Here is a 19,362-nt window from a genome sequence, read left to right as displayed (position 1 = left end):
GCAGCAACTTTAAATGTGGAGCTGGAGCGGGTGCACATAATTGTGCGTGCGTGACTGTGTGTGTAACCCCAACACCCACCCATTATACACGCAGCCCTGCGACACCCGTCTCATCAAACAGTTGGACGACGGCCAAGTTCATCTGTTAATGGACAGAGAGTGCCGGGTCCCAGCCATTCCTTCCTCTACCCCCTCTCTCTCTCATTCTCTCCCTCTCTTTTCCCCTTATCCCCCAGGACACTCTACCCCCATGCCCTCTCCTCCTCATCTCTCCATATCTAGCTTTTTTTTATTGCCCCCCACCTCAGCTCCTCCTTCATTTCTCTCAACACCTCTTGGGGCGGTACAGATTGGGGCCTGAATTTCCCTCGTGCTGCAAAGATAAACACTGAGTGTGCGTCCTTTTGTCCCGTCAGACCATCGGCAGGACGGTAGGGGTCTGCCGCACATGCACATCGACCTTTGGAGAGCACCTACAAACAAACACTCTGGAGCCAGCTTGAGACAATAAGAAGATAAAAACCAAACAAAAGCTAAAAAGCATGTTAAGTCCACAATCCTTCTGTGAGAGCGTATTCAGGAGAGAAAGAAAAGCAGTGACTACAGTTCAGAACGTGTTGAAACACATCTGGAGTTCAATGGAAAACTGCAGAAAAAAGGGCAGAAGGGAAAAAAGGGGCATGTGGGATTTCATCCAGGCTTTCCCGTGGAATACTTCATACTTTACTCTCAATTTAACACTAAAGCCCACGTCTTGATGCCCCAGCAATTTATTTTGGTTGTTGTTGTTTGGTAGGGACAGGATGTGCTCTTCATGTGATGGTTGGTTCAGTTTTTAATTATACTGCAGCTGTGGTTGAATGATTGTGTGTCAGGAATTTTCAAATGAAAATAAACAATACAGATGATTTTCTTTTGACCTAAGCCTAGGATCTTGTAATCTTTCATGAAAGCATGAATGCTTTCATTATCATATTTTGCTTTCATTATCATATTTTATTTGCTGAATGCTAAATGTCACTGGACCTGTTTGAGGTGCTAATTTTAAAGGATCTTAACATGCAATTGTGGAGAAGAGAGCAAACATCAGTCGCACATTTGCTTTTTTGATGACGTGGTTCTTTTGGCTCCTTCAGAGCATGACTTTCTGTATATGTTGGCTGGACTCAGACTTGGAGATGAGAAAAGAGACTTTTCCTCAAGGGTTAGGCTCAAAGTAGAGCTGCTGCTCATTCTTGCTGAAGGAAGTCAGTTGGGCTGGTTTAGGCATCTGATTAGGGAATCTCCTAATCTGAGTCTCCTCCCAGACCTCATTGGGAGGAGACTCAGAACTTGCAGAAGAATTTTTTGTATGGGTTTATTTGTTAAAGATGTCTGGAGTTCCCTGAGTTCAGGAAAGTGGAATAAGGTAAGTTGATAAACGGCCTGATAAAAATCTCTTTCACAAAACAGGGTGGCCGTTATTCTGCAAGACAAATTCTACTCTTAGCTGCCTCCAGCCATTTATGAATCGTCTGTCACCATGCCTATCATGAAAACCAATTAATCAATTAATTGCCCGATAAATTAAAATGGGACTGATAATTTCCATTAAAAGGATAATTTTCTTTAAAGAGAAATTATGATTCTCTTTAGTAAAATAAAGAAATAAAAACTTGTGTGTAGTTTTTATTTCCATTTTATTTATTTTTTTCAGTTGTGTTTTATTTTTAATATTTTAAAAAAATCTTCCATCTTCAGTGTTCAGTTTTCTTTACAAAATTACAGCTTATTCTTCTTTGAGAGAGCAAACCGCACAATTGTTCTATTGTCAATATATTCCTTGAAAATGGTCTCAAACAAACAGCATTATCATTTATCACAATAATTAATTGTCCAGCAAAATTTGTAATGATGACAGGCCAACGTATCACTTTCCAAAATTTTTACCCAAAATTTAAATTAAACACATTTGTGGCATACAGAGTAACTCTTTCCGTTTGCAACATTATGTTAATTACACACTGCAAAGAGGTGATTTCTGTGTATTTTTGCCTATCTTGCTGCACAGATACATCGCTACATGCCCGGCTTGAATGATGACCACGCAAGTATGTTAACATGGAAACTTGACTAGCTTGTTTAGCGAATCGGGTTGGGTTGACGTTAACCTGCCTGCCTTGCCGCTTTGGTTTTTCCACAAACTTACAGAGAATCTGAATAAGCATTTTCAGTTTTAGTTTGATTGAGCCGCAGTCAATTCAACAACTGCATACCGTCACAGTTTTTCATAAAAAAAAAGAATGTTTGTAGTTGTGTTTGTGGATGCTTTAGTATTTCTGGGCCAGATAACAGACCCACAGATTCAGACAGAAAAGCTTAAAAGGTACATTTTAGCAGCTCTTTATCCATTTTAGGGGTGGGGGTAGGATAAGAGAGGAGGGGGGTGTTGAAGATGAATTATCCATTAGATTTCATCATATCTTACGCGGGCAATTACATCAAGAAAATGATCGCGGGCATGGGATCAATTATGCATGCCCTTGGCCAAAGACCAGGCACTAGGCAGAAGGAGAGGGCATATGTACACTCACATACACACACACATGTGCAAAGACAAGGAGGATCTCATAGATGTGGTGCATCAGTTCATCTTACTGCCTAAAAAGTTCATATGCTTAATAATTTAGTTGTGTTCTGGATACAGTTTCCCAACTGAATATTAACAACTTTGAAGTGAGTAACAGCAGCCAGAGGTGTGTGTGTGTGTATTTGTAAGGGGGCTAAAAGAGACCTCAGGAAACAGGTCTTGTGAGTCCCACCAGAAACAGCACCTCGAAACACACACACACACACACACACACACACACACACACACACACACACACACACACACACACACACACACACAAACACGCATTCACTCATCCATTACAACACCGTTTGCAACAGTGCTCATTCCTGAGCAATTAAGAATTCCTTTTCATCGGTACGTAGGTTCCCATATCTCGCTCACAGCGCTTGTACACAAACCAGGAGAATAGGAGGAAAAGCAGGAGTGTCTCTGTGAGAGTTAGAGGTTATGAAGGGAGGTTTAAAGATGAGAGAAAGAAAAAAAACAATAAAGAGGAAAACAAAGAGATTAATTCTTGTGTTCTGCTTCTTGTTTGTTGTTTCTACTTTCTTAATTGTCAGGCTTTATTAGTGAAAGAAAATTTGATTTACTTTATTGACTCTTCCTTTTGTCTTGCTCTCACAAAAAAGAAACAGGTATTTGAGTACAAAAGGCGGAATAGAGTGTGTTTCTGCACACGCAGCTTGCAGAAACAGAAACATTTTTCCTGCTAACGACAGAACAATAGGAAGCATTTTTTTGTCTCCTTCCTTTTTAAAGAGTTTTTGCCAATGGTTGAAGAGAAAGTCAATTAGGAAGACGAATCACTAGCTCCAAAATGGCAGCAAAAGATAGAGATGAGTAAGGGTGGAGGAAAGAAAAAAAAAAGAGATGTATCTGACACGAGTTTGTTCAAGGAGAAGCAGAAAGACTGAAAGAGATGTGGGCATCGAGAAATCTATTCCAACATGTCAGGACCTAAATGTACAGGGGAGAGCCAGATGGTTCACGCTGGGTGATCTTTGTCAGTGTGTTTGTGAAAAACAAGAAGTGTAATGGGGAAACAGAGAAGACATCATGCAAATTAAACGCATCCAATCTCTGGCTCACTCCTCAGTCACTGTTTCAATTAAAAAATGCTACTTTCATTTATATTAGTCTTCAAAAACACATACATATCTCTAACCTAAGGCGTGGATGAATAAAAACACACACACACATATGCACAAAGAGGCATTAAAACACACAAACACCTCCTGACATGCCGGCTCTGACAAGCGTGGCTGATGTGCGCCTCCAATGCGCATGGTAATAGCCCAATCAAAAATGCAAAACAATTGGCAATTACTGTGAGGACCTAATGGTCATTAGAATTTACAACAAGGTAATGAACTAAAGTCTGCCCATTGCATGCATATTCATAAAGCTATCTGAGCTTTGAAGATTAAAGTAGCGCTTAAAATTCAAATGAGCCACCGCAAATTATCGGGAAAAAGTCAGGTCTTCTGTTGGTGACTATGATTTGCAGCCTGAGCTTATAATCAGTCCAGAAAACGATGTTGGTAGCCATAAAATGTGAGGCTGCCGAACGACAAAGAAGCATCTACTTAGAAAACAACGCCTATTTGTCCTCATGGACATGTTAAATGCCTTTTAAAGAAAAGGTTTTATGGTCAGATGAGGCATTACTGAGCAGTTTGGTCACAAGAAGAATGAGTCGATGTGAGGTTATCAAACCTAACAACGCAACTATAATTGTCCAATATTGTGGCGACAGCGTTTTCATTTGTTTTGCTACTGGAAGAGGATGTAATAATAAAAATCGAAGAATTACATCAATATTCTGCATCTTCATGCAGCCAATTATAAAATTTTTTCAATGGCACAGAGCTCAACCATGTTAAAAATTTGTGAAATTCAATAAAATTTGCTTCCAACCAGTTCAGAAAAGCTCCAAGTATTTAGAGCAGTGGTCAAATATCCATCCATTCTTAATGGCTTCAAATACTGAGTGGATGAGAAAGAAATTTACTCAAGGACATGCAACTAAATGAACTAGTGAAAGGTGTATTCATATGTTTGAGCTTATGTGTGTGGTTGTTGACCATGTGTGGACAAGACAAAAAGCCCCAATAAAGGAAAATATAAGCATGTAATTTTTATTTTGTTGGTTCATCTCTTTTAATGGAATATTATTGCAACTGTCTGTACATTTGAAGTTCATCAAATTATACCAAAGACAAAAAAATAATTATAAAATTAGGTTTGTGGTAGAAGGAAGTCTTGGCCGCAGAACATTTTGGAGTAAACCAATGTGTAATTTAATTTCTCAATTCATATTAATGTCAATATGTTGACATTAATTTCTCGTCTGGTTCTGAAATGAGGGGAAACTGTGGATCTACAGCCGGAGATGAATGATCAGTTTGTGTTGTCTGGACAAGATTTTATGACCAGAGTTGTTTTTTCTGTCTGTGTTCAGGTAAAAAAAAAAAAAACTTCAGATACAACTGCAGAGATATGTTTGAAGCTAAAAACTCCATCTGTTTACAACATGCCGAGAAGAAGGATGTGGAACGAAGGAGGAGACGGTCGCTGCGACAGGAGGAAGCCGACTGAATCTCAGGATGCAAAACTCAACAATTAGAGTGACTCATACAGAGTGGTGTGTGCACAGTCTGTGTTCTGCTTACATAAGCAGCTACATATAGTGTGGTCATACGTCGAAGTAGCAGTTCAGCCAAACTGGAAGCAAGAAATCAGAGTTGAGAAACACACACACACGAACAAACACACAGCCAGCTCAGCTCTGGCCGCCTTTAACAGGGACTATCCTGCATAAACTCACACTGAAACACACAACCGATGTAAGTAATGACAGGTAACACTGACGAATGGACACATAAGTCACATGTGTGTGTGTATCCATGTGTATGTCTCTGTGTGTGTGGTATATAAAGCCAGTCTGTAATCCAGTGGCCTATATAAATAAGCTTTGTAGTGTATAAACAGTTTTATGTACAAGCCTTCAACATAATAAGAGAGCTGAGATACATGTGCAGCCCCTGTGTGTGTATGCATGCTTTGGAACAGACACTCACACACTCACACAAAGTGAGCGGCCAAAAACAGCAGCTTTCCCTCTCACCACCAAGAAGTAAATGTAGCGTGGATGTCGAGGCACTTGCATAAACACAAAGAGCCGGATCAATAAACAATCCTCCATCACAGAGACCGGGTCGACCTGACGTCACCGACACGCCGCCACCACCGCGGCGAAATAATCCTCCTCCTTCCAACGTCTCATCCCGCCCTGTCACTGTTTTGGGAAAGTTTGCCAGCCGGCCAAAAAAAGCGTGGTGATCTGTCCTTTTTTTTTTTGTTATTGTTGTTTTGTTTTCTTTTTTAACACGTCTGTCATCATCGCTGACCGTTGCTGCTGTTTTGGTGCGTCAGCGGCGCGCTTCTCAGAGAACAGCCGTCAGTCAGAACGTGTGGGCAGTCTGACGTCTTTTCCTTGGGATTTTTTATTTTTTTTAAGTCGTTTCTTCATCATCGTGGTGGCGCTCTCCATTTCCTGTTCTGCTTCTATTTATTGCAAACCCAGAATAAAGGCGTTACTTCCAGCATGGCATGGGCTGCTATGAGATCTCACAGAATATTAATCTGATATGATAATATTTTACAGCATTAAAATATAATTGAATAACATATACAGGTTTTCACTGCTTTGAAAAGATTGATAGATTTACAATTTTATGATCAAGTTCATTTATTCGTAGATTATTCTGAGAAAAACCCATTCATAAGATGATTATCCTATTTGTTATTCTGCTTTTCATAGAGTAACACATTAGCAAAGATTTTAGCTGTTAACAGGACTGTCTTTTTCGTGACCAAAAATATTCCTCAACATCTAAATTTTGTGTTTTTGTAAGTAACATGGCACAGTTTCAGCCTCCTGCCCACCAGTGTGCAGCAGCAGCAGCAGCAGCATTGCTCTATGCTCCATACAGCCAAATACAACTCTGCTGATTTCTCTGGCATCTCATGAACAAAATCGTGGAACATTTTAGCAGTTTTACAATATTACATTACACTTCTGGACTTTTCACACAACGTATTGCAAATTTTCCAAGCAAAACTGGAAAAACTCAACTTTTAGCCAACATGGTTTAATGTTACAGCTCGATTTGTCAGCTGGAGAACATTTCTCTCTGTCTTCTTCTCTCGCGTCTCATCTGAAGACCCTATAAAACTTACAATTGAAAATTCACATGACTTTTTTTATACTACACTTTCTAAACACTTGATATACCTCAATACCAGCAATCGGCCCTGATTTAGTTCACCACACATGGAGCACTTTGCCATCAGCTTCTCCACTGACAAATCTGATTTTCAAGAGCACAACCAGCTGCTATTTAATACTAATACATTATTAATGACTGTTGATCATCAATTTATCTTCTTTTGCCATGCTATTTGCCTTGTATCACTTTCTCTGCAGGACCAAGATTTGTTGGAGGAAAATAAATACCAATCAACGCCATGAGCACAAAAAACACCAAAAAAAACAAGGATCAAAGCAACCTGCTGTACATATGTGCAGGAATCTAATGATCACCGCAGGGAATCTCTCAGCTATTCCACAAAGAAGTCAAAGGTCGCAGTCAGGATCACATTCAGCCTTAGTTTTAATCTCAATCCCTTGTTTTGACCACTATTTTTTTTTTTTTTTCAAACTGCAAAGCCTAAGAAACCGCTTGCATGATCCCCCTCTGCGCCTCCGGAGGAGTCACAAGTAACACTGGTGATGTTGTCGGGATGTCATCAGGGTTACCTCAGCCCGGGCCTCAAGCTTCACAAGTCTGGGAGAGAAAGGAGAGCTGCAGTCAGAGGAGGACGGAGGTGCTCGCTAAGCGGACAGGGTTCAAAACCAGGAGCTTAACGAAATCTTCTCGGCAGTTGCTGAAAGCCAGGATACCTCGGCTTTCTAAATATTCAAGCAGAAAACCTGCCAGACGAGGATGCAGGACGAGGTTTATAGTAGTTAACACTTTAATGCTGTCTTATATAACAGTGTGGGTGTGTGTGCTGTGGAATTACCAAGCAAGATAAAGCTCAAGTCAACTGACTCGTCTTTGTTTTATTGCTGCTCTTAATACCATAAGCAGCAAAATTCTGTTTTTTAGCACCATCGCAATGCTGCCCAGACTCACTGTTTTTCTTCTTTTTGCTGAGCACTAAATAATTTATTCCAGCTTACTTTATTTATAAAATGACAATTTACAACAAAAATCATCTCAACTTGATTTACAACACAACAGATTCAAATCACATCAAATAGAGTTAAATCAAAGCAACTCAATCCGCTCTTTCAAACAGATTCAGATTCATTTACTAACATCCCAGTTCAGATTTAACTGTAACACAGATTCAGATTAAAATGCCATTTGGTAAAAACTGGTACATCTGCATAAGCTCTCCCGATTTAATTGAGTCATTCACTTTTCATCTATCCATCCTCCCGAGCAAGTATGATGTGACAGCGGACGGCCGATTGCATCAATATTCAAATTTGTACTCTATATAAATTAGAAATTAATTACTTGTCTGTTTTTATCTTTTTGTTTGTTAAATGTTTCAAATAACCAAACACATTTTGAAGAGACTAGGATTATTTAAAACAAAATATATATATGCAATTTTAATACACAAATGTTATAATCACACTCAGCCATGGTGGTGTTCATGTCAAAGTTTAGGATCAGGGCAACTTAGTGACGCAGGATCTAGACAGCGAGGTAATGTCTGACCCAAAGTTTGTGACCTTAAAATGAAGCAACTTGGATTATGTAGCAGGACAATGTCCCAAAGCATGATTGAATTGTTCAAAACAAACAAAACAAAAAACAAGATTAACGATGTGAGAGTTCAGGAATGCCCTAATCAAGGTCTGAAAATAAATACGTTTGAGATGTAGACATGTTAGACGCGTCAGTCAAGCTTCAAAATCCTCAAATGTGTCTGAATTAAAACAATTCTGGAACAAAGACTGGGACAAACTCCTTCCACAGTTTGATGGCCTTTGTTGCCACCAGGAGTGGAAATGTTGGCTTGGATAGATTTTTGTAACTTCAATAAATGAAAGCATCGTTTTAACACATCAGGTTACTTCATCTGATTTTTTTTTTTAAACTAGGATAAAAAACAGAAGAAATCTGAAAGGGGGGAAATACTTTCTCCCAGTGACGTTTACATAAATATACAGATATATAACACAATGCAGACCACTGGCCTTTGCAGAAGATTATTAGCTTTTCCAGTTGTCCCAGTAACCTATAATGCATGTGTTATCCCACTGCTGATGATTTCCACACACACACTCTCACACACACACACTCACAGCAGCGTGTTTACATTCGGAGAGGCCATTCACCGTGCCGACGCTGTTCAAACGCAGCGCAGCACTCGAGTCCACTAAATAAAATCTTATGTGGAGAAATAAAGAAAGGCGGACAAAAAGGGAGAGCGACAATAGATTAGTGATGGCAGCCAGTGTGTGAAATCTCTTTGTTGGACTCGCTGGGATGTTCCACAGCATGAAACACACACTCACACACACATGCCTACCAAACATACTGTAATTGATTCAGTATCAATTGGCTGTCCTGGATTTGCATTGACTGCTAATGCATCAGGGTGAGACTCAAAGAGAGAGAGAAAGAGAGTGAGAGAGACTAGAAAAAGGGGGAATAAAAAGCAGCGGAAGGATACGAGATGGAGGGAGAGCGTTCTGAAACAGAGCCAGACTGTGATTGGGTGTTAAAAATGCACTAATGTGCACTGAGATGGGCAGCATTAGCCACTGATGATAAGCTAATTGCTAATCAGTAGATCATAGACTAACAACGCTCGTGGTACGAGGCTCCAAGCCAGGACGGCACTTCAGCGGGGCCAGGACGCAATGGAGGACCGGATATTTTGGGTTCAGAAATGTGAGAAATTTTGGGGGGATTCATCATCCTGCTCTTGTAGCGATAAAATCCGTGCTAATGAGCTAATACAGATAGCTTATCAGCCAATGTTTCACTGAAACGCAGATCGCTGGCCTCATCTCGACTCCACATCCAAACCACGTGAGCTAAATTCTTGCACCTCATTACGAGGAAATCAATTTGGAAAAACCAAACAGGAGGAGGTGCATCTTCAGCTGAAGTAATCCATTAAGATTTCCTACTAAATTTCAATCTTCAAACCAAAGAATATTTTACATTAATATCCACTGTTGATGGGGGGAAAAAAATAGGACAAGACGTAGCTGTTCACACACACACACACACACCCACACACACATACACACACACAGAGAGAGACCCCTCTTTCTTTCGAGACATTAGCGATGCTGTTTCTGAGCGAGGGACCGCCTCAGGGATTATAATCAGAATTTTCATCTCAGTTAGGGATTAATAGAATAAATGGGCAAGCAAGAGAGCGCTGAGCATTTATGTGTGTGTGTGGCTTTAATGGTCAGGTACCTAGCTTTTTTTTTTTTTTTTTTTTTGCAGCAGTGATTTGCCTTTTCATTTATCACACACACACAAAAAAAAACATCTAGGCCAGAACTGTTTGTTGGTTGCAGAAAAAGAGCAAAAGTAAGTGCAGTGCTTTTCCCAGATGTTTTTTTATTATTATTATTTCAAAATGCACATGCTCTCAGCTTGCACAGTACGCAGGATGCATGCAGATGTAAAGATGGGGGTGCATAAACTCTAAATTATGTCCAGTCAGCGTTATTATGTTGGAATATATTCAGTCCATAGAGTAAAAACAAAAGTTGCATCTTGATTCCTTTTGTTCCTCTTGTCCAGAGGCTCTATAAAGTTTATAAAGCAGAACATTCACAAATAAGAAACACACACGAGCCATCTTTCTTCTTTTTAGTGTCACTGTGAATATCTTTGGATCGCCACAATCACAGCTTCAGGCATATATATATATATATATATATTTATTTTTTTATTTTTTTTTTTTGCATCTCCTGCCAGTTTGGGGTCAATTAGGATGAAAGCTGGGGTCGGGTAGGGGAGGCAGAGGGGGTTGGCTAGAGGGTGCTGGCTTTAATTATCAGCTATCAGGATGAATGTGTTGCAGAGATTGGCCGCTGCGGAGAGAGGGAAGCTCCGCAGAAAGAATGGCAAATTAAAGGGGAAAGACGTAAATTTAAACAGACCGGTTAGAGATGCGTTTTCCCCCTTTTCATGAAGCGGCAAACTTTTAATAATGCTCGGCCTGTCCACCGCTCAGTGTGGTGTCAAGTCTGGAGAAGATATATGCTGCTGCTGTCCTGTTTTCCTGTCCTGTCTGAGCGTACAGCTGTTCCCACCAAGACGTTCCCACACGCAGCACTATTCAAGCAACCAGACGCCCTTATTATGATGTAAATCGCTCTAATAACCCAGTTTAGCTGGTGAGTGTCTGCGAGAGTGAGAGTGTGTAAGGAAGCGTGTGTGTGTGTGTGTGTTTTACATACATGCAGACACCAGAGAAGCATATAAGCCTAAAGATGAGCTCGTGTTCCTGCCGTTGTGGAGAGAAAAGGTCAAGGATGGCGCAGATTTTCCCAAAAAATTTCCGTTCCCGTAGCTGCAACGTTTCAATCATGGGAACCGAGTTCAGCTCCAAATGTGGAATATGGGGCTCATTTTCTCAAATTCCTGAGCTGTGTATGTCAAACGGAGTGACGGGGGATGTTTTTCATCTCTCCCTCTCTGTGCAACAGCTAATTTAGTACACGGCTAAAAACTGCCGCTAATTAAAATGCACAAGGAAGCGGAAGGTGGGGGGAGAAATAGCACTGTAACAAATAATTAGTGGTGTTAGAACATTTCCGTGAGCGAGGCTCTCGTTTGATTCAAAAGCAGAAAGTGGAAGGATTCTCCAGCGTGAAGGTAAACTCCGAGAGGGAAACGGACGCGGGCCAAATTTATTCGGGTAAAATATGGCGCACTGGGAAGGAGGGCGGGCGCATCAAGAGCAGGAGACACAAACAGAGTCCCAGCGAGACGTTTCAGCTGCTCCCAAGACTATAACTCACACACACTGATCAGAAAATGATCCTGCATCGACACACACACACACATGCCTTGACCAATGGGAAAACAAATTCAAGGGCACTCTTGTCTCCTTTCCACTGGCCAGTGGGAGTAGGCCACACCGGGTAAGCACACACACTCTGCACCAAATACAGCTGATTAATAAAGTCCTGCCTCACAAACAGATACACACTACATCCTGACCAGTTGGTGCAGCACACACTTCACTGGTCCACTCTCCAACCCGTGAAGTTCAAGCAGATCTGAGTTGGTTTTACTGGGACAAATGTTTTCATTCAAAAGCTACAAAACATGCCGGCTTGTTTTACTACAGTAAAAACAAGATGACTTAAAAAAAACGCTCTGTCCTTTCAAAAGGCTAAGAAATCTGAGTCTGAGTTCCTCCAAACTCCTACTAGTGTTGTTTCTGAGGGCTGTAAAGGGAAAAGGCGAAGTACAGCTGAACATCCAGCCATGATCACACACAAGCCCATGCTCTGAACGTTCAGTCACCTGTTTTTCTGCAGCCGGCCGTGCCTGTGTTCATGTAGAGCTGGAGGTGATGCATGTTGCGCTGTTTACCTGGGAGGGGCTCCTGCTTTGGGCAAATCCCCCGAGGCGACGAGAACCTCTCGTCGTCTTCGTCTGCTAGCGTGGCCTGAACCCCGACTTCAACCGGCCTCCGGCCACGCAGAGAGTTCAGAGCGGGTGAAGGGGTGAGGGCCAAACCGGGGGAGGGCGAAGGGGGCTTGTCCAGCCCCCTGCCTATGGCAAGGCAGGGTGGCCCGTGGCATCGCTTCCTCTTGTGCTCGATGAAGAGCAAGATGTCTGCCAGGGGGAAGGTGGCCTGGCACTGACCACAGGTCAGGAGGTCCTGCTCCGGCGAGGGGTGAGAGTCCGGACCCAGCCGGGCCAACCGGCCCACGGTGGGGACCGGATGGTGGCTGTTGAGGCTGCCGCTGTCCTCCGAGTGCTCCGAGCAGCGTTCCGACAGCTCCTCCGACGAGACGACGGCCGTGGAGAGGGGCTCGGCTGCTGCGGAGGCACAGGGGAGAGAAATTAGATACTCGTGTTTAAATTTCCAACCTATTGATGCGACTCCTGGTGGGATGTGATGAGAGGGACCCAACGGTCACACACAGGATCAGAGTCATGGAGACGGCGCTTCACATGTGGTTCACACAATAAGGGGCTGAGAGCGAGGGCCTTGTAATAATAGAAATGCACAAAATGCAGCAAAAGTGATTACAATGCAAGATGGATCTGGATCACAGATCACAGCAATAAACGGTGGGAAATAATATCCCGAATGGATGCAAAGCTCCAATCACACGGCTTTAAAGATAACAATTTCATAGCCAATGACAGGGGGAGCTTAGAAAATGATGCGTTGAAAAACCTAAATATGTGGATGAGTTTGACTTGCCGGTCCGTGTTTGTACACGGGCTGAGCCTTTAATCAGCGTGGAGGATTGTCACAAACACATCCAGCACATGTGCTGCGAAGGGAGAAGGAGGGACAGGAGGGACAACGGGACGACTCGTCCCTCTGCTTTTGCCTCACTTGGTGTCCAGACCCCATAAGACTCCAATTTCTCCCTCCTAAGGTGAAGAAAAAGTGGACATGACTGTTTTTTAATGGATCTCCTTGTGGAGCTCAGGAAGCAGCAAACTGGGAGGGTTGAAACTCAGCGTCCCTCTTTTAAAAGAAAATCTTCCAGTCCAAGGTGAGGAGTCTGACTCTGAGCTAGTAGCCTAATGTGCGCTGACCTTCTTTACTCATCTGCCAATTTCACATTTTAATGAACTTAAGACCACTGAGAATCAAAAAATAGATTTTAATTTTCACCATCTGGGTGATTAGCTACAGATTTTGGTCTGATAACAGGAAAGGGGGCAGGGAGATGGGACGGAGAGATGTGTGCACACACGTGTGGCCGAGTGTCTGCGGGAAAGTGTGTTTCTACTGGGTTGGTGGGATTGTGGTCTGCACCCCTCCTCAAGGAAATATCTGGACGTCACGGTCCTGAACGACATCAAACTGGGACGCGGACTCTCCAGGCCCAGCACCTCCCTGAACACCGCTTCCAAAATATCCCCTGTCTTTGATTAATCTTCAGGTCTGCGCAAGTCAGACAAAACCTCCTGAAGAGTGGTAGCATTAAATCCACTTATTTATTTAAAAATAAATGTTTTTTATCTGCAAAAAGCTCCTGACATATGAAGGTGAAATTGAGAAACAAGGTGTAAACTGAAAAGGAGGTAAATTCGTAAAAAAAAATTATAATAAATTTAAATCTCAGTAAACAGAAACATGCAGAAGCCACTCATCTGTGTCTAATTTTAGAGCTGAGCAAACAAGAAAAGGAGCAGAGGGGATATGTCTGCTGCTCACTAAATTCACATGCCACAACAGGATTTACAGCCATCACTTTACAGAGACATACTTTTTCAGTTAGATTGTCCCTTTAAAAAGACAGAAAATATCTGTTGACACAAAGTATAGCCAACATTTTCTGGAGGATAAAAGATTTTAAATGCAACGTGCTTTTGAAAAACAGAAAATATAGAACTTTGTAAAATTATAAGAAGGGAAACAGGAATGAAAATAAATAGTCCAAGTTTATTATTATTATTATTATTATTATTATTATTATTATTATTATTATTATTATTATTATTATTATTAATAATATTACTGTTATTATTGTTGTTGTTGTTGTTTTGCTCCAGTGGCTGAATTTTGAGCCCCGTTTGCTACATTTGGAAACCTCTCTGTGTGTCTGTGTGCTGAAGAAAATTTGCGTGGCGTACAGAATGGGTGCAAAGGCTGCATGTATGTAAAAAGTGATGCACAGACAAAACGGGTGGGGGGGAGGGGGGAGTTCCGGAGAGAGGACGTAGGATTGGGGTGATGAAGACGAACCGGGGAGGGGGAGATGTTGTTGGGGGGGTTGGGGGGGTCGCTCCCTCCTTCCCTCTCTGTTTGTTCCCCCCACCCGTCCTTACGTCTTGTACGCTTTTCCTTTATTCTAAAGAGCTCGCAAGACATCAGCCCGTATAGACAGGGAACGGGGGGGGTTGGAGGTAAAACTCCTCTGGTTCAAGTTTGGAGCTGGATTTTCTAATCGCGCTCTGCCTCCTAGCGACGGGACAGGGTCACTGTCACTGCGCTGTGCCCCCTCAGAAGGAAACACACACACACACACGCACGCATACACAACACACACTCTTTTTCTGTCTCTATCTCCAAACTAAACACACGCGACTACCCGTCAGCGAACTCTAATGTTAATTAAGCAGCGACACGTAAAGATGCGCTAAATAACCGCTTTTTTTCGAGAGCGTGGTCCGCAAAGAGAGGCGCACACTTTGCCAACTGCCTCGCAGTTTTCCAAAACACCCGCTCCGGCTCTCTGTTGAGAGATAAAGCTTTTGCGCGCAAATAAATTAAATCTAAATAGGCTACATAAATAAGATGAAGGGGAGATTTTTATGTTTTTTGTTGTTTTTTTAGAAATGGACGTTGTGCGTAAAAGTCAAACGCTGTTGGATTAAATTGTTTTTCTCTCAAACACCAAAACATCTGATAATTCAGTTTTTATTAATTTACCTGGAGCTCTAAAGTGAAGTTATTCCGTCAAGTTGTTCATGTTTAAATTTCTTTGTAGATAACATTTCTAGTTCAGAAACACAGAGCGTGGCTTCAACTTTACGAACTAAGCAGCATTCAATGTTAAAAAGAGCTAAACATACATCACTAAATCGATCATTTTGATTGGCTTAGATAAAGAGTTTTCCGCTCGATCCAAAAACGTCCACTTTGCAGTTTCACCTTCTTTTTTTATTCCAAAACAGAGGAGACGAGCTCGCACTGCACGAAGCGAAATTCTAGATGGTGATCTGTCCACAGAGCTCCGCGGAGAGGACGCGCTCTGACCGGAGCGACCGTCGAGATCCAAAGCGGCTGCGTTTACCAGCCTGTCAAAGCTGCACAACTTAAAACCGGTCCATCAAAACTTTTTTTTATTCTCCCACGCTTCCTTTCCATGTTTCGGGAAGGCAGCTTTTTACGCACGGAAGGTGTCTGACTTTGTCGCCGCGCCGCAAAGTCCAGTTAGAGTGTCCGGTGTCCACAAACACCCCCTTTTTCTGTCCCCCTTTTGCTCCCAGATGGGTGAACTGAAACAAAAGTGTTTCTAACTCTCTCTTTAGAGGCTTTTTTTACTTACGCGAGAAATCCCGTTTGCTCAGGTGCTGCGGTTTGCCTTGCTTGCGGCGAGACATGGTGGCTGTTCAGCGGCTGCGTTCAGCGCGGATCACATCGGGGAGATGCCGGGGTGACAGAGGAGAGGAGGAGGGGAAAAAAGAGAGAAAAGATCTTCATCCAACGCCTTGGACATCTACCAGAGGAGGTGGAGGAGACGGAGTAAAAAAAAAAAACCAAAATAATAATAAAATAAATTAGAAATAATAGAAAGATAGCGCGGAGGCGAGGATGGATCGCGGGATCGCCGTCATGGCTTTTTTGAGAAAGGAGAGCAGAGAAAAAAGAGAGAGAGAGTGAGGTGGATGGAGAGAGAGAAGGGGAGAGAGATTGAAAAAAATGGCAAAACCCCCCCTCCGTCCCCCACCCCACACCCCCCAACACACACACACACATACACGCACGCACGCACACACACAGACACACACACACACACCACCCCTCCCCTCTTAGCTGTGCAAGTTCAAGTGCACGGACGTGACGTTCCCGGCGAACTTGAACGTCAGGCGGCGGACGGACACCCGACATACAAAAACATGGGCCGGGCCGAGGCACCCGAGTGGGAGTGGGGAGTGGGAGGAGGGACAGACAACACCATTGGACGATCATTAGAGAGAGAGGGAGAGAGAGTGAAGGAGAGGAGGGGGCTGGACATGAGAAATAGACCCAGCGCAAGCCAATGGACACAGAGATCAGGGGGGCCGGACAAGAGGCACTGCGAGGGAGGGAGGAGTGTGTGTGAGTGCGCGTGTGTGCGGGTGTGTGAGGCAGAGAGATGTATAATGAAAGCAATATGCAGAGAGAAAGAGGAAGGTGCATGTAGAGCAGGGCACTATGCTGCATGGAGTGTTTCCTGAATGTGTGTGTGCGTGCGTGTGTGAGAGAGAGAGATAGAGAGAGAGAGAGAGAGAGAGAGAGAGAGAGAGAGAGAGAGAGAGAGAGAGAGAGAGAGATTACCTGGACCCATTCGTGTCCCCAGAGCGTGTACACATTAGGAAGAGCAAAAGAAACGGGAAGGAATAAGTGTGTGTGGCTGCAGTGACCATGAACGACAGGTTGAACAACTGAACAGCAGCATGTTCTGATCCGGGCCGCAGGTTCCGGATATCAGGAAACATCCAGAGCCGGACCACCGTCGTTTGGGGCCAAAGGCAGAACCAGGCTGGTATTTGGGGAATTACTATTTTAGTTTATCCAGGGAGAATTATAATTTTAAAAATTAATGGGAAATTAGTGGGAACCCCTTGCCCTTGTGTTTTTTTTAAATAGTAATAAACACATTCAAACCTCATTCATTTAGCGTGTTTGTTTCTTTTCCCACAGTGCCACACAACTTCCCTGCAGCAAGAAGGTCCAGGGTTCAAATCCCAGCCGAGGCTCTTTCTGTTATCCCATTTATGATTGGATTCTCTCCGGGCACTCCTGGTTCTTCCCACAGTCCAAAGACATTAATTGTCTCTCAAAATTGACCCTATGTATGAATGGAGTAGAAATATCCTCATCAAGTCCCATGGGGGAAATTCTGGTGTAACAGCAGCAGCAAAGTGATAGATTATCAAAGCATGTAGCTTCACGCAAAGATAAAAATAAAAATGCATTGAATTAAGAATAACATACTGTACAGTAAGGTGAAATACAACATGAAATACTGTAAAATTATTCAAAGTAGTGTACTTGAACCAAAGAAATGTAGAACTCATGAGTAGGATCATTTTTAAAATGACAGAACATACAATATATTTATATAGCAGCAGGGATGTAAACATCTGGTGTTGGGAGCTGTGACGGTTCTAGAGCCTAACAACAGCAGGGAGGAAGGATCTGTGGCAACGCTCCTTTATGAACTGAGGACGCAGCAGTCTGACACTGAAGTAGCTCTCCAGCTTTCTGCTTTCTGCAGTGTCTCCAACAATGAGGTGGAGACATTGTCCAATAGTGATGTTATTTTAGCCAGCTTCTGTCTCTTCAGTCTGCTCTGACGCTTCCCAAAGAGCATCGGCGGTGTGAGTCCAGTTGGGTTTGTTGTTCAGATGAACTCTCGGGTACTTCTAAGAAGCTCATCGTTCACTCCCTGGATGTAGACGGGTGTTATTGGGATTGTGACTGCATAATAGTTTGCCTTATGAGTCTCTTTGTTGCCCTGTGATGGACTGGACAAGCCCCGCCTCTCACCCAATGACTGCTGGACATAGGCACCAGCCTGCGAGTGTAAGTGAGCATAGACAATGAATATTCAACCTCTTTCTGGTAGATATCATTTACCAGAGTCCAGGGCCGGCCCAAAGCATAATCAAACCAAGCAGCCACTTCGGGGGCCCAGGGCCACTAAGGGGCCCCCTCAGTGGAGCTGATTATTTATGTATTTTTTTATAATTTCTGTCATTATAATATGAAAAACACACAATTGCACTATTAATTGATTTGTTTTTACCGCAATGTATATTTGATAATGTATGTAGAAATCATTATTTTATTGATAAAAAGAAAACAAATAAATTGGTCTGGGGGCCTCCTGGTGGCCGCGGAAGGTACCGCACGCTTTGCCGGTAACATGAGCAACCGTGCAAAGCATCCAAACGTCCAAAGCGCCGGTCAGAAGACAAGTGAACAAAACAGTGTCTCAAAAAAGAACTTATCTTTCAGGGAGGAAGACAAAAAGAGAAAGAATTGAAAAGAGCCAAGATAAAGCTTTGTTTTATTTGGTAACTTTTGATAATAATTAAAACTTCTCAATGTTTGACATTGTCTAGCAAAATGTTGTTACATCAGGCAACATGGCTGCTAAATCGACGAGTTGCTCTAAGCTGTAATTGGGAATATGTTGTTTGCTGCGGAGCATAATCACTTAATGTGGCTAAAACAAACATTATTTTTACATCAACTTAAATGTTATGAAACTTCTGTTAAAATCATTTGAAGGCTCAGAATTAGTCCAGTACCGGTCCACATTCCAGGGGAGAAAGACTCACCTGGTATAAATTACATTTTAACTATTGGAGTAACACTTAAGAGAAATTTATTTAATCAAAGAATGTCACTAATATGTGTTTAGAGCTGCACCGATTGCAGTTTTCTGGCTGATCCCTGGTTACCAATTTTTAAAAAGTCTGACCTGCTGATTTTGATATTAGTTATGAATTTTTTATTTTTTGTCTGAAATGTCGCTAAATATAGCAAAAAAGTTGGTGAGTTGGCAACAGTGGGGTGAATATTGCTAAACGTGCAGACCTGACCTGGCAAAATGTTGTTAGGTGGGCCGTTCTGACTGACAGAACGGCTGACTGACAGAACTGCAGAGCAGAAGAGGACAGAGGCTGATTTTTAAACCATTGCTGATGAAGATCAGATTAGGGGATAAAATGGGCTTCATGTGTAAGTATCAGCAGATAACGATCCCCCAAAAT

At 42.5% G+C, this 19,362-nt stretch overlaps 1 protein-coding gene across 5 annotated transcripts in view; it reads right to left on the bottom strand.

The window, feature by feature from the left end:
- Positions 1 to 16,297, bottom strand: part of bcl11aa (BCL11 transcription factor A a) — a 63,937-nt gene extending 47,640 nt beyond the window's left edge. For 2 of the 5 annotated variants that reach the window (XM_055029297.1, XM_055029298.1), the window contains exons 1-2: positions 15,924 to 16,297; positions 12,274 to 12,726 (exon numbers count right to left, since the gene is read on the bottom strand). In XM_055029297.1, the coding sequence (XP_054885272.1) occupies positions 12,274 to 12,726; positions 15,924 to 15,978 (508 nt within the window). In that variant the 5' untranslated portion in view covers positions 15,979 to 16,297. Of the gene's footprint in view, positions 1 to 12,204; positions 12,727 to 15,923 lie in introns of all 5 variants that reach the window. The other 3 variants (XM_055029294.1, XM_055029296.1, XM_055029299.1) reach the window with 3 other exon arrangements.
- Between the last annotated feature and the right edge of the window lie 3,065 nt (positions 16,298 to 19,362).

This window comes from Poeciliopsis prolifica, unplaced genomic scaffold, assembly GCF_027474105.1.
Source record: "Poeciliopsis prolifica strain line A6 unplaced genomic scaffold, Auburn_PproV2 SCAFFOLD005, whole genome shotgun sequence".
NCBI lineage: Eukaryota > Metazoa > Chordata > Actinopteri > Cyprinodontiformes > Poeciliidae > Poeciliopsis > Poeciliopsis prolifica.
This window is presented reverse-complemented; position numbering and strand designations above follow the sequence as displayed.